The following is a 14,019-nucleotide window of genomic DNA, read 5'->3' as shown; positions in this document are numbered from 1 at the left end:
TTTCTGTACCGATTTACCGATTTAAAACGTTTATTGTTGAACAAACTTGGCTACTTTAAAACACCATCCATTCCTTTACAGCCAAAAAGTCGTCACCATGCTTTACCGTTACCTCAACTGCCATTGGATGGGTCTCTCGAGTGGGCCTTTCTCAGTGCCATGCCTTACCATGATGGAGAGGGTATATCTTGCTTTCATAAGAACAATTATCTTCAAATAGTAACATAATGGTAAAGGTTCAATTTTCCAGCCTATCGCCGGAAAGGATAAAGAGTTTATAGGTGAAGGAGGAAGTTACCCCCTTAAAAAGTGATGGCTTCTTAAAGTATTGCTTTTAGATAATATCATGACTAATTTTGAATTTTCAATCCAAGCCCCAGAGGATGAGAGGATGTGGGAAGAAGGGGAAGACTTCTCCCCTCTCTAACTCTCTAGAAAAATCACGGTGACCATCCTTCTCAAAAAATGTATGGTACCTCAAAGTGAGGCTATTTTTTGTTATCTTTACGGCAGGAATTTATTTTTCTCTTTAATATTCTTAAAAGAGAGCGTGGACTTTTCAATTATATGGTTTAGACCGATTTTTTCGTTTACTGTCTAAATCTGATTTCGAGGACACCAGATCCTTCCTTTAAGGCTTTCCATAAGCTCGGTATTGATTAAACGGGCTAATGGGTGACCGGTAACGAGCTTTCCCGGGATTGATTTTATTAGCTCTTCGACCCTTTTTGTGAGCCTTGATTTTTAAAAAATATTTCCTGCGTTTTGCCCTTTGCACAAATGTCTTGTTCACTTTTCAAAATTGCTTTGATTTCACGTCGTCATTCGCTATTTTGGGCTTGAACCAATATATCTTTGGTACCCGAAATAGTTGTCACAATAATAGTTGTCAGCCGCACAATGCTCAAATAGGCACTCCATTAGTCCACAAGATTATAATTTTCTGAAATTTAGGTACCATTATCACACTCAAAGAATTTTGGTTCAAAACCATCCCAAAGGGCTACTCACCTATTTCTCGGAAAATTATTTTTCACTCTCATAGGTTAGGGTAAGAAAATGGGATGAATCCCAGTTTATTGGGGTCGCAATATATCTAACATACCACAACATCTCTCTGTATATCTATTCACATAGCCTTCTGACTGTGCTGCTGTTAGGGTTTACCAATTTTCAAACTTTTCCTTAAGGCAGAATACGTATAACTTATTCATTGGAGGATGTTTGCTGACTATTGTTGTCTTAAGTGTTGGAAAGTTGGATACCATTATCGTTGAATGCATTACCTACTTCGAAATGGAAAATTCGCGACAGGGGGACAAAGATGGTGTTGAAAACCAAATCTTATGTAATTTTGTCGAACTCTCCCCACATTCTCTCAAGTCAACTTGACCTCGTGTCCAGGAAATTGATCAAATTAGTAAATGGACCTGTTTAGATCCCGACCACTTTTCTGGCTCCAGCTCTTTGTAATGAAGCCAATAGTCTCCCGAATATGGCAAACCCAGGAAACTACAACCCTTTAAACATAGCCAAGTGCAAACGTTCCAGTTGCTCCCTAAAGCTCTCCAACATGCCTCACCTCAGCCACATGTTGAATGGAGACAAATGCATTCAATCTACATTTTAATGTTTCTAAAAGTACCGACGGTGGTTTCGAACAATTCACCGCCAGCTACAGCACAACACGAAATACCTCTTTCAGTACTGGAACTACTTTCATTCCACCAAACCATATATACTCGTTCCCTAACTATCGTTTTCTTGTGTTTTTATAAATACCTGAAATTTAACTTTTTTGTTTTAGTATTTCTTCATAAAACTTGTTTTTCGTGACTAAATCTTGGAATGCACATCTAACGCCAACTAAGCTTGGAAAACATACTAAAACGCGTTTATTTTATACGAAAATATGTACATATTCTGCGTCTTTTATAATTTTTGGGGGAAAAAAGCCACTCTAACGAATGAAGTATCTTATTTCAAATTCACCGATGCCTTTGGCTATTTTATAAATCTCTTGGAGAAATGGAAAAAACTTCACGTTTGGGCTGAAATTTCTGCCTCCAGAGATCGGTTTCTGCATAACTAGTGACATTTTCGGCGGAATAAGTTCAAGGATGACGTGAATTTTTGAGATTTTCAGTATGACCTTTCCAAATTCTATCTCTTTTTTCCTATCAATCTTTTTATATCTTGCGACTGGCGTCATTTAACGGATACCGCAAAATTTCGCTGCTTTTTATGCAACATTTCTGATTTGGATGCTACTTTTCATAATACAATGCGCGACTTATTCGTTTGTAGCGACCGAGCTCAGCGGAGGAGAACCAGTAGTAAATTTTTTTTATGAAAATATCTTTAGCTAGTAAGGTAAGTAGTACTAAGTCTGCGCTCAGACAATATGCATAACTTCTGAAGGCTTCATAATTCGGTTTAATATTTCTGTCGAAGCAGTCAAACTTGGGAGTGATGTGTGGTGAATGTGAAGGTCGTTGGGTAGCAATGGTGACAACATATGTATTACACTTATTGCAATTATTTGTACGTATCTGGAGTACATGCATATTTATAAGTTGTTTCTTGAGGTATAGAACGTGTTATGCGTAACCAGATCGTGTAGCAATTCGGTTTCGATCTTGTTTTCTTGAGAGAGTGTGACTAGGCATATAACCTTCAGTAAGGTGAGGTGAACAAGCAATTTTAAGTGTTATGAGTAGAAACTTGAATGAGTACTTGTAATGATTGGCTTTATATAAATAGAGTCCATGGAGCACCCTTTCTCAAGCAAGAAGAAATAATTTCCACTATTTATACTAGACTGACGTCCACGTAAGGCTCAACGCTGCGCACAGGTTTGAAGTATTCAGAAGCCTTGAAATGCTGATGTTTAACTCCAAATTCATTCATCTGAAATTTGTCATGGAAAAATGATTCGAAAAGTTGACAAGGTTTCTAACGGTAGAACTCAGCCATAAAATTTTGCAAGTCAGATAACTTCGAATTCGAGAAGGTGAGTCAGGTCATTGATGCCGCACACGTTATATAACCAAATTCTCCTGCCTTGAAGTCGGTGTATCGTAATTGCACCCTGATAAGCCATGCATTCCCATACTTAACCAATATCATTTTGCTTGAAGCTGAACTTATCTTTAGCCCGGATGCCACAATGGACAATAGGACAACTCCGATAAATTGCATATTAATACTTGTTTTTGCCTCAGCCATTATTGAGGGCAGCCATCTCACAGTGCAAGTGGTTGGTGCTAATAGGAGCGAAAGAAGAAAAAAATTGCTGAAACCAAAGAGAAAGTCTTCTGGTGCAGTACATTACAATTCCCTACTTCTGCTAAAAATAAAAGTTTTCATGGTATTACAAAATTCTGAAACGAATTTTCACACTTATTGGGATGAACCCAGATCCCCCAGGTGCTAATAATATGGCTGAACTATCAATAATAATAGCTTTCATTACAAATATGCTTTCCTAATATTCAGTGATGATCAACATGCCCCGCACAGAAAGCCATATCGTGTAAGAGTAACAAAGGATTGCTTCAGGCTAGTGTCACGAGTTGATAGAGTGACCACCGTAGAACTGCCAGTTATATTTTCCTTAAACTGCACATAAAGTGACAAAGGCAGGAGGTGCTTAAAGACTTCCTGAGTTTGGTATTACCGAAGTCAATGCAGACCCGTCACCCGGCCCGAAGTTCTCTGGGGGGCCAGAAATATAAAAACTTGAGAGGGGAGGAACACGATTTTTACCTCGTGCTAGGTGCTTCCCCTCTACGACCCTGAATTGATGGCTTGTCACTTGCCTTGTCAAACTTATATATACTACGTTCAGCACCTCGAAGAACATTAAAATGCAAACGACACCAGCAACTGGTGCTGACGTTCTGAACTTTCCAATGGAGCAAACTATATAGAAGATGCAATTAAGTTTGGACTTACGCAAAAAAGCAGCACCAAGATATAAGTTCCGAGTTTTCTATTGAATTACGAAAAAGGACATCGACTTCATCCGACCACTACTAACGACCTATTTTGAGGTAAGCCCCGCCAGTTGTCCTGAGGTCGAGGCGTAGTCGATCAAGTTTGTAGCGAAACTTATTATATTAGTAACTTTTCTTTCGAAATCAGATATCAGGCAACCAACCCACGGTAACTACCTCAAGTTAAAAAACGAACTATCAAATTTGTGGCTGCAACTTCAGAAAAGGAACTACGTGCGGCTACTTTCCAAACGTTAACCTCCAATGTTTTTGACGAAGTATGTATTACAATAGGTACCGAACTTGAGTCTCTTCCAACATCGGCTAGCAGGAGCTGTAGAAAAAGCTAAGCTAATGACACGAACTTGCTAAATTTCTTACTAATGGGAAATAATGACATTCCCACTTAAATATTACTGTGGAATGATAGAGATGGCCTGTATGAAACATATTAACGCCTTAAGTGATCAGTGATCTTTACCATCAGTGCAATATAATAGACTTGGATATTATGATATCAAAGGAGTTTGGACTGCATCTCGGAAAATAATTATGTCCTTCAGATGTTTACTTTCAGATTGATCGTGATTGTTCAAAAAACGTTGTGAACGCTTTGATTCAATTATTTCCATATGGGCCCCCGACTGTCGTTCTTGTTAAGCTCGCCAAGTTTCTGGTGGAAATGGGACTTCATTGTCACGCTGTTTCTTGATATGCTTTCTTCGGAATACTGCCTAAAAAGGCTATCAATCTTCTTCCTAGATAGGTAGCTCTCCACCTAGCTGGTACCCCCAGACCTTCTGAGGATTGTTCTTTTCAGCTGCATTTCTACATGAAGATGAAAAGGAGTCAATAACAAGTGGAGTGTCAAGAACACCATTCGGCACTTTCTCATGATCCAAGTAATACCCACAAGCAAACATTTTTAGTTTGTGTAACTTCCCTGACTTTTATGCACCATAAGTTAGCGGAGCTACTGCAATATTTTTCAGGTACACCACTATCCTTTTCCTGCTATGGACCAGCAAATGGCCACTACTACTGCAATTTTCTTTCATAAGTTTCCAACGTGCGTTTTCAGATTAGCCTTATATCTAGCGTATTTCCCAAATGTTTGTTTCGTGTAATCCTTCCTGACATTGGGTTCACTTATGGCGTTATGATTGATTAGCATGACTACGTTGATTACTAGTTTCTCGACTTCGTGTCTCTAGTTCAAATTTAGATTGCTGTCATAGATATTTGGGCTTATTTTCTGCCTCGTTCATATAGCAAATATGATTTTTTATCTGCTGTATACTATCCATACAATGTTCTCTGCTATCTTGCTACGACGGATAGCCCCAAACGCCCAGAACTTCATCGGCCTACTTCAGGCAAATCGAGAACAGATAAAAAAAATTATTAAGACTGACAACGCTGATCCTGACCAAATAGAAATAGAAGTAACAGTATGATTCCCGAGACTTTCCAACATCAACAGCAGTTTAAGAAAATTGTATGGAAATGATCCGGGACACTGAAGTGTGTGAAGTACTATCCTCTTCACCCAGCTGCTGGTCTATGCTTTATATTGTCATAATGGAAAGAATAAACTGAGATATACAAACAGCCTTAATCTAGATTGAGTAGGGGGAAATATATCTTCAGCTGCGTACTAATGGGGGACCTAGTGGTAATATCAGCACAAAAAAACAAGAGACTTGTTAGCACTGATAAAGGGAACACGTGGTTCCCGAAATATCGGTATTTGCAAGACCAATAAATTAACACTAGCGAATAGGAAAAACAAGAGTTTATTAGTTTAAATAATTTAATCGCTGAAAATACCACGTAATTACACTCAGAATTTATTCTCATTATTTGCGGTCGAACTAGCTCCCGATATCGATGCTGTTGCCCACTCCTCGGTCCTCAGTTCTCTCCTCTCCATCCGAACACTCGCACGGTTCTGGTTCGTTGTCAAGTTGCACTTCTGATCACGACTCTCGCGAAATGCCAAAATCTTCATTTTAGCAGACATCAGCATCTCCATATTAGGCGCAGACTTCCTGTGTCACTATGGGCTACTGGTTGACTTGCAGAATAGAACATTGATAGACCCTGCAACCTCATCACAGATATCAGGGAAGATTTCTACCTACCGCGATAACACTCTCTCGGTCATTTTCGAGGACGCTGCCGACCATCACATTCACGCACTCTTCCGAAAATTTCGCAACATCACCACGGAAATTCGTTTCTCCAAGCCGGTGAAGCACGATATGCAGCACCATATCAATAGCACCGGCTCTCCAATCTTCTCAAAGGTGCGTCCTCTTTCGCCCAAGAAGCTTGCTGTTGCGAAGAGAGAGCTTGAAAATTCGATGAAACAGGGTTGGTATGATCCCTAAGCCAAGCGGCGAATGGAGGCCATGCGGAGATTATAGGCATCTGAATGGTCAGACAGTTCCAGATCGATATTACATATCACTCATCCACAATTTCGCGCATTCATTAACGAATTGCAGTGCTTTTACAACTTTGGATCTAGCGAAGGCGTACCAGCAAATGCCTGTAGCTTCCGAAGACGGCTATTTGCATACCTTTCGGACTCTTCGAGTTCACTAGGATGACTTTCGGCTTGTGCAACGCTGTGCAGACTTTCCAGAAGTTCATCCACTTTGTTTTACCATACTTAAAAAATTTTTTCTTATACATGGATGATGTTTTGGTCGCTTCCGCTTCCGAATCTGAGCATCTTGCATGCATTTTTCAACGTCTCCTTGAGGCTGGACTTGTCTTAAATGTTGAAAAATACAGATTTCTACAGAAGCAGGTGAAATTTCTCGGCCACTTAATTACCTCTGACGGTGTCCAACCTGACCCAGACAATGTTGAGCGATTAAGAGTTTCCCACTACCAATCACGGTGAAGGATATGCGAAGGTTCTTGGGCATGCTAAATTTCTGTCGACGTGTCTTGTCCAGGGCCGCTCATCATTAAGGGATCCTGAACGCTTGCTTGTCTGGACCCAGAACTAAAACTAACCACCCCCCCCCCCCCCCCAGCTTCTTGAGGCAACACTTCTGGCATTTCCTCAGCCAGATGCTCTCCTAGCTGTGCTGTTCGATGCCTCAGATACTGCGGTACGCGCCGCTCTGCACCAACGGGTGAACCAAATCTGGCAGCCGGTGAGCTTTTTTCGAAACAACTCATCCCAGCTCACCGCCTACGATTGTGAACTATTCGCCACGTACCTCGCTATAAAATACTTCCGTTTCTCCCTTGAGGGCAGGCTGTTCACATTCCCCTCACATTCGCGCTTAGACAAAAGTCCGCCAAAGCGTCCCCTCGCCGACTTAGACATTTGAGTTATATCAGCCAGTTTACTTTTAATAACCAACATGTGTCTGCTAAAGACGCTTTGTTTCGGAGGTCACAGTCCCCGCCTCTGCCGATTATATAGCAATCACCGAGACACAAAAAGACGACGCAAAGCTACAGAGCCTGAAGGTAATTCCGAATATGAATTCAAGGAGTTTCCTATTTTCGGCTGAAACTCTTACTTACTCTGCGAGACCTTAAATAAGGGAGCCAGGCCATTCATTCCGCCGATTTCGCAGGGAAGTACTCCACGCTATTCACGATCTTACCCACCCAGGCATCAGAACCACGAACCGGTTGGTCACTGAAAAATATTTCTGGCGTCCATGAGCACGGACTTAAATTCTTGAGTCAGACAGTATATCATGTGCGAGAAGTGCAAGGTCAACAAGGAATACGGCGTATTCCCTAGGTCAACGAAGCGCTTCCACACCGTCCATCTCGACATCATCGGCCCTTTTCGAGACTCTCACAGTTACAAGCATTACTTCACAATCATTGACAGTTTTCCGCGGTGGCCTGAAGCAATACCTCTGTCTGACATTACGGTACAGTTATGTACCGAGACCCTCTGTCGGGAATGGATCCCGCGCTTTGGTGTACCTGCAGTAATCATCACGGACCAAGGAATGCAATTCAAGTCTACTCTTTTCTCGGAGTTAGGCAAGCTCCTTGGCTTCAAATGCCTTAGGACTACTGTATACCATCGCCAGATGAGACACCGAGAGGAGTTCACGGCCAGCCCCGTGGAGACGGTGTAGGAAGGAATCTGCGCCTGCCCGCCGATCCTATCCTGGACATAAGAACAGGGATACGCGACTATGAAACGCTGCGTCTGGTCAGAGACGCGATTTCAAAGCTGCGGCCGACTCCATCTTCCCGGCACAGGAAAACGGAGATCGACACCCCCAGGGATATCGAGACGTATCCACAGGTCCTCATCCCGGTGGACGCTCCTCGGAGGCCACTGCAACCACCATACGAGGGCCCCTTTAGAGTTCTGGAACGAGGCGAGTACTCGTTGAAGCTCGGCGTCCGAGGCGGGCCCAAGTGGGTCTCTTTGTCAAGGCTGAAAGCGTTCGACGAGCCAGTTATCGCTTCAAAAAGTGCACACGAAGCGTAAGGTTCGCTCAGTGATCTCATGGGAGGGACCACGTGGTTGGTTTGGTCCGCTAGGGCAGAGTAATGTGGTGGTACATCAGAGGCGCGCGGACTAATTTAACTTTCGGAAAGTTTTCCTTTAAACGTAATATAATTGAAATCAAAGAGATGTTTTATTAATAGTATATGGAGTGCTTTGTAATAAAGTGTAATCCCAGAAGAACGGTTCACCAAATAGTATTATCAGTTCTTTCAGGGTTTTGTAATTATTCCTTTCAAATTAAAGAAGAAGAAGAAAAAGTATGACAATGGAATCAATTTGGTTACAGTGACCTTGGTTTACGTAGGAAAATAAAGCAGTAGACTATGGCTTAAAACGACAAAAGAAACCATTTAAGAAATCTTGCATCCAAAATATTCGCTTTTTTAAGCAAAAATGACATAACATTACAATACAATACAATACGTAGTTTCCTCATAGGTGCCGTGACATGGTTACATCTTCTAAAAATGTGGATCAATTATCTAATCCATACTCTCATTTAAATTATTCAATTTTGCCTGATTAGTTTAAAAACGAGCATTTAAAAACGACATCGCTCTACAAATCAAGTCATAGATACTCCGTATTCCATCAAAATTGATGATACTTTACGGTTGAACCAGAAAAAAAGTTCATCGCCTTTTTTTATCACAACCGCCAACAGTCATATACATAAAATTATAATAAAATTAACATTATTTTCCTCTTCTCCAAATCACTTTCATTTTCATTCGGAAGATGTGAGTTTTAAGTAACTCGGGGTGAAAGACAACAAACATGTAGACATCATATTATATGATGAATACACTGATGCGATGTGCAAGGCTGCGAGATACGACAAAATTAAATAAAGAAAACCGAATGAACATGCCCATAAAAAAATGGTGGCAGCCATCGGAGAAAGTGGAAAGATAGGAAGTACATAAATATGTAATAGAATAATAAATGTGGGGAATGGAATTCCAGCCGTTTTATGGAGGGCTTGTCCTCTTACCCAAGAGAAGAGGAAATTATGGAAGACGGGATCCACCTATCGCTAATGGAAACGGAATAAAAATTAAGATATTCGATTGGAAATGTGGTGGATGAGGTCTTCACTTGACTACCTGCCATTTACATATTGGATGAATGTTCACACAACTCCTCAGTTATTCACCTCTTCAATGAAACTAGATTCAAAGTTTTATTTTCGCCTCTTTTCCTGGTTAACTTTGAATGCCATTACTTGTGAGGGGTAATTATCGCGAAAAGACATGAGCGCAAATGAAAATAAAGTTGTTATTCATGTTTAATTGTTCTGTGGCCACATTTTTGGCCATTGCATTTTCGGGGCCTTCCAAATTAGTCTAGTGTCATTTTTTATAAAAAAATCCCATTTGGTTGAGCTAATCTCAAATTAACTTTTCTTCAAGTTGTTTCTCGTTCAATTGGATGACATTAAAATGCTTTCACCCAATAATTAATCCAAACTAAGACAATGCACCTCAGGATTAAATAAACAATCTAAACACCAACTTTCGCTCGATACTATTAGCCGAAAAAAGATGTAGTACTAATTCATCAAAGATCAAATATTCAAACGTTCACTATCGTTTTACTACAAATGCCAAAGTTCACACTACCAGCAGGAGTATACCCTGAAGATATAAAGATAAAATATTTTATTGAATATGCTTGAATGACACATGTCGATTACGAATCATTGAAAAACGCTGATGTCGTGTTTGTGGTATTTAGATACTTGTTTCGAGGCAACAATGATAGATTCTTTCTTTAATTTACCCAGCGGGTCTGAGATGGACAGTCATATATGGATACCATGGAGAAGAGTATCAGATTTTATATTGATAATTATCATATGAAATATGGTTAAATTGTATAATATTTCGTGGTTTTTCCTTGATAGTGTACGTATAAATGTATGTCAATATCACGTCTATCTTTCCATGGAACCACTTAATAATTTATGTTTTAATGAAAACGGAAGTTTTTATATCCTTTGTTAAAAATTTTAGCTAACAAAAATTATCATGAATATAAGCAATTTACATCATCGTATTCGAAAAAAAGACTTTTGGAATGGAGCAATATATTGAAAGAATCGAAGACGTGATAAGCGAAATTTTGCGAGCAATAAAAAGAGAGGGTGAACAAGTTAAGTCCAATGGATCTTGACTGCCATATTAAAGCTATTGGTTTTAATTTCAAAGTTTAGATACTTTGGAAGACATGAATAGACATCAGTAGGTAATAGGAGATAGAAGCTTATGCCTGTTTATTGAGCTTTCAGTCATAGTGCCCCAAAATTATTATATTAATGGATTAGAACGGATGTTATCTTTTAACCATCAACAATTGAATTTTTGTTGTTGGAATTTATGCACAGACTTTGAAAATGATAAAACTAGGTTCCAACAAAAATTGCAAACTGAATAAACTCGTCACCAGGCCATCAAGGTGGAATTCTAAAGAAGATTTGCGATTCATGTATTATATTATTAGTATTATTATACCCTAATAAACCTCGAACGAAAAAGCCTGGAATCGATATTTCATCAACCCGAGTGACGAATAATCGCAGCTTCATTCTTCCTCTAACATACTGGCAAATGCTCGGCCCACTTTGACCTTCTGCTCACCGTACTGGAGCAACTTTAAAAGTTGGGGCCAACCAATCGGCCTATCTAACCCTGACATACTCCAACAACTTATCTGAGGGGAATTAAATTCTCCCAGCGAATGCAATTAATGGATTGAAATTACTGAATATAGTATAACGGATCATTCTATTAATGTTGAAATTGCTCTCAAGCAGTAGGTTTTCAATACCACGTCGGTACCTGCTACTTTACCACCGCAGGTCTCGTTTGTCTTCAAACAGAGCACGTTTCTCATTACCTCAAATAGCCAGTAGTAAGCTGCAATACTAAGTAACTTCCGCATCCTAGGGCGGAGTTTTTGATTATATTATGTTAACCTGATCGAAAATAGCATCAATTGTATTCTTCCATCTTGATTTGGTCTTTTTCTATACCTATGCCTTTTGTTCACTCCTTCGTGGAGTACAAGGCAACAAGATCAAGTGACTAACGCTTTACCACTCAGCGATCACACCATGGACTGTTCTTTAGGTTGAGAGGATTCAGGATTTAGTTCAATAAATTTAACCAAATCTCCATTGGTGGAGATCTCCTGATAGTAGTCAAGTCTCCTGAATGACACTCTACTTCTTCCAAAGACTATAACACCTTACGTATTTCTCTGCGCAACACAGATTATTTTTGCCGCACATATTTCCTAAGCTTCAGCTCTCATCATCTAAACTAAGAGTTTTTTGGCAAACTATCTATAATACATAGACCTATCCATTTTCGTCATTGTTTATGATGATTTCAACTTCTTCATGTACAGATGCCTCTGACTTTCCATTCCATCCTAATAACTCCTAACATCCCTCTCATCAGGTAGCATTTGAATCCCATCCTCGATCTCACCCAATTTTAGCTTTCATTACATCTGTCTTTTCCTTAATGCAGAAGATCCTCATCCTCATTCAGCTTTTCGATTTGATGCCCAAGATGCTCACCCCCGCGTTATTCGCAAAATGGACATTACAAACTGAGTTCAATCTTCCAAAGGTTAATTTAGATAGACTGAACAACAACGGCAGCAAAGTTCACATTCTCACTTCCTTAAGGGGTTAATCTACTATTGGGGGGGATTTTTTTCAACTTTTTCCTTACGTTCTTTGATGGAATAGATAGAATAGTGAGAATATATGTTTATAATTTCAATATCTAAATTCGTTTTAGTTCTAGAGCTCCCTCTATTCTATTTACTTTTTGGAACGACTTTGAAGCACTCAAACATCTGTGCCTCTGAAGCTGGCGAAAAACTGGGCTAAAAAAGCAGCCCTTCTATGTTTTTAGAGGTAAAATTGATAACGTCTAAGTGTAACAGCTATAGCCATTTTTCTAAGAGAAATTAAGGCAAAATCATTTTTCGTGTTTTAACAGTGAACTAACTCCTTAGTGTGTGATCAGGTAGTCAGTACCCTTTACACCACACTATCTGATTCACTTTCTAATCATATACTCCCAAGAGCTAACAAACATATTTAATCTACGTCATTGCGCGGAGCTAAAACCATCAAATCAATTTCGAAATCGAACTCAAGGGGCTGTCATCCTTCGTGAAGTCTTTGATAAGTATGTCTTGAAGGCAATACCGACAAAGTTTTGGAATCTAGTCCAGTCTCATTTTTACAACTTCGTCTTCTGCCAATTTTATCAAATTTGTTGCCCTTTGGGATAATTTGCTTAAAATGTATATTTTGATATTTATTTACAATTACTTCACTTCGGTGTATTGTATCTGCCTTTTTTCTTTCTCTCTCCTTTATTAAAGTGTAGACAGTCATTCCCACCCTCATCCTATGCTTAAAATACTAGAAAATCATTTCCATACTCCGGACTACCTATTGTGGATGTTGAGGGATCACTTAAAGGATCTCGCTCTACTCTACGAGACCCGGAGAGATTCGGGGCGGCTTAGTCCGAACCTATGGAACGCCTTATACGATAGTCTTCTAGGACTCGAGATGTCTGATGAATCGTACGCTGATGTTGCGGCAATGGTTACCGTGCGCACGGTTAAGCAAGCTCAGCGCACACTGAGAATGGTGATGTGGCGAGTAAGTAGATGGATGGCTGAGCATGGATTCTCCCTAGCTCCGGAGAAAACTGAAGTTGTTATGCGCACCAAGGAGACGGTTTCCACAGTTCTCTATATTGAGGTTGGTGAAACCATGGTTGTCGAAGCCGGTGGTGAAATACCTAGGCACCATGATAGACATGAAGATGGTCAGGGAGATCAATAAGGAAACGTACCGTATGTGCCTAGCTTAAGTACAAAAACCATGTATTTCACCTCCAACAAAAAAAATGAACATCCCATATTTATTTGTACAAAATCGGCGTCAGTTTTAGCAATTACTTCAACAGCAATTCCTACTACAACGTCTACTGTCACTAATTTACTCCACTAATTTGCCAAATCTATTTGAATTCTCGACAGAAAGTGCAAATCATTTGTACCGGTTAGTTTAAGACTTTTTGTTCGGTAGCTAACAAGATATTATTCTTCAAAATAGCTTCTCTCAAATCTCTCCTGTCAATTATAATATGGCCCACCTTCAACCTTCCAAAGTAATTCTGGGGGTGCACGCTCTGTTTGCTTCTCCCTTACTCTAGAGTATCGCAGCGCTCCAATCTAGACATGCTATTATGCTGATAAAATTCTTCTTCTCTATGTAGTCCCTAATGGATTAACTGTATCCCTCTTCAACTTAGCTAGACATTTTAGGTGTGTTGGCGGTAAAGAAATCTCCGCAAAAAACAATAGATGCCTACCAAAGGTGCCACTGGCTCAAAACCCCTTTTCCTGCTTTCTTGATGTACAATCTCCATCCTTGTTGAACTCCTTCCAAATTCTTGGCTAAATCTTTCGACG

At 39.9% G+C, this 14,019-nt stretch overlaps 1 protein-coding gene across 1 annotated transcript in view; it reads left to right on the top strand.

Annotated features, from left to right (window-relative positions):
• Window positions 1-2,491: 2,491 nt before the first annotated feature.
• The window catches only part of LOC119657034, a 209,745-nt gene continuing 198,217 nt past the window's right edge, over window positions 2,492-14,019 (top strand). The window contains exon 1 of the mRNA XM_038063786.1: window positions 2,492-2,544. Coding sequence (XP_037919714.1) covers window positions 2,506-2,544 — 39 coding nt within the window. The 5' untranslated portion in view covers window positions 2,492-2,505. The remainder of the gene's footprint in view (window positions 2,545-14,019) is intronic.

Source organism: Hermetia illucens, chromosome 5, assembly GCF_905115235.1.
Source record: "Hermetia illucens chromosome 5, iHerIll2.2.curated.20191125, whole genome shotgun sequence".
Lineage (NCBI taxonomy): Eukaryota > Metazoa > Arthropoda > Insecta > Diptera > Stratiomyidae > Hermetia > Hermetia illucens.
This window is presented reverse-complemented; position numbering and strand designations above follow the sequence as displayed.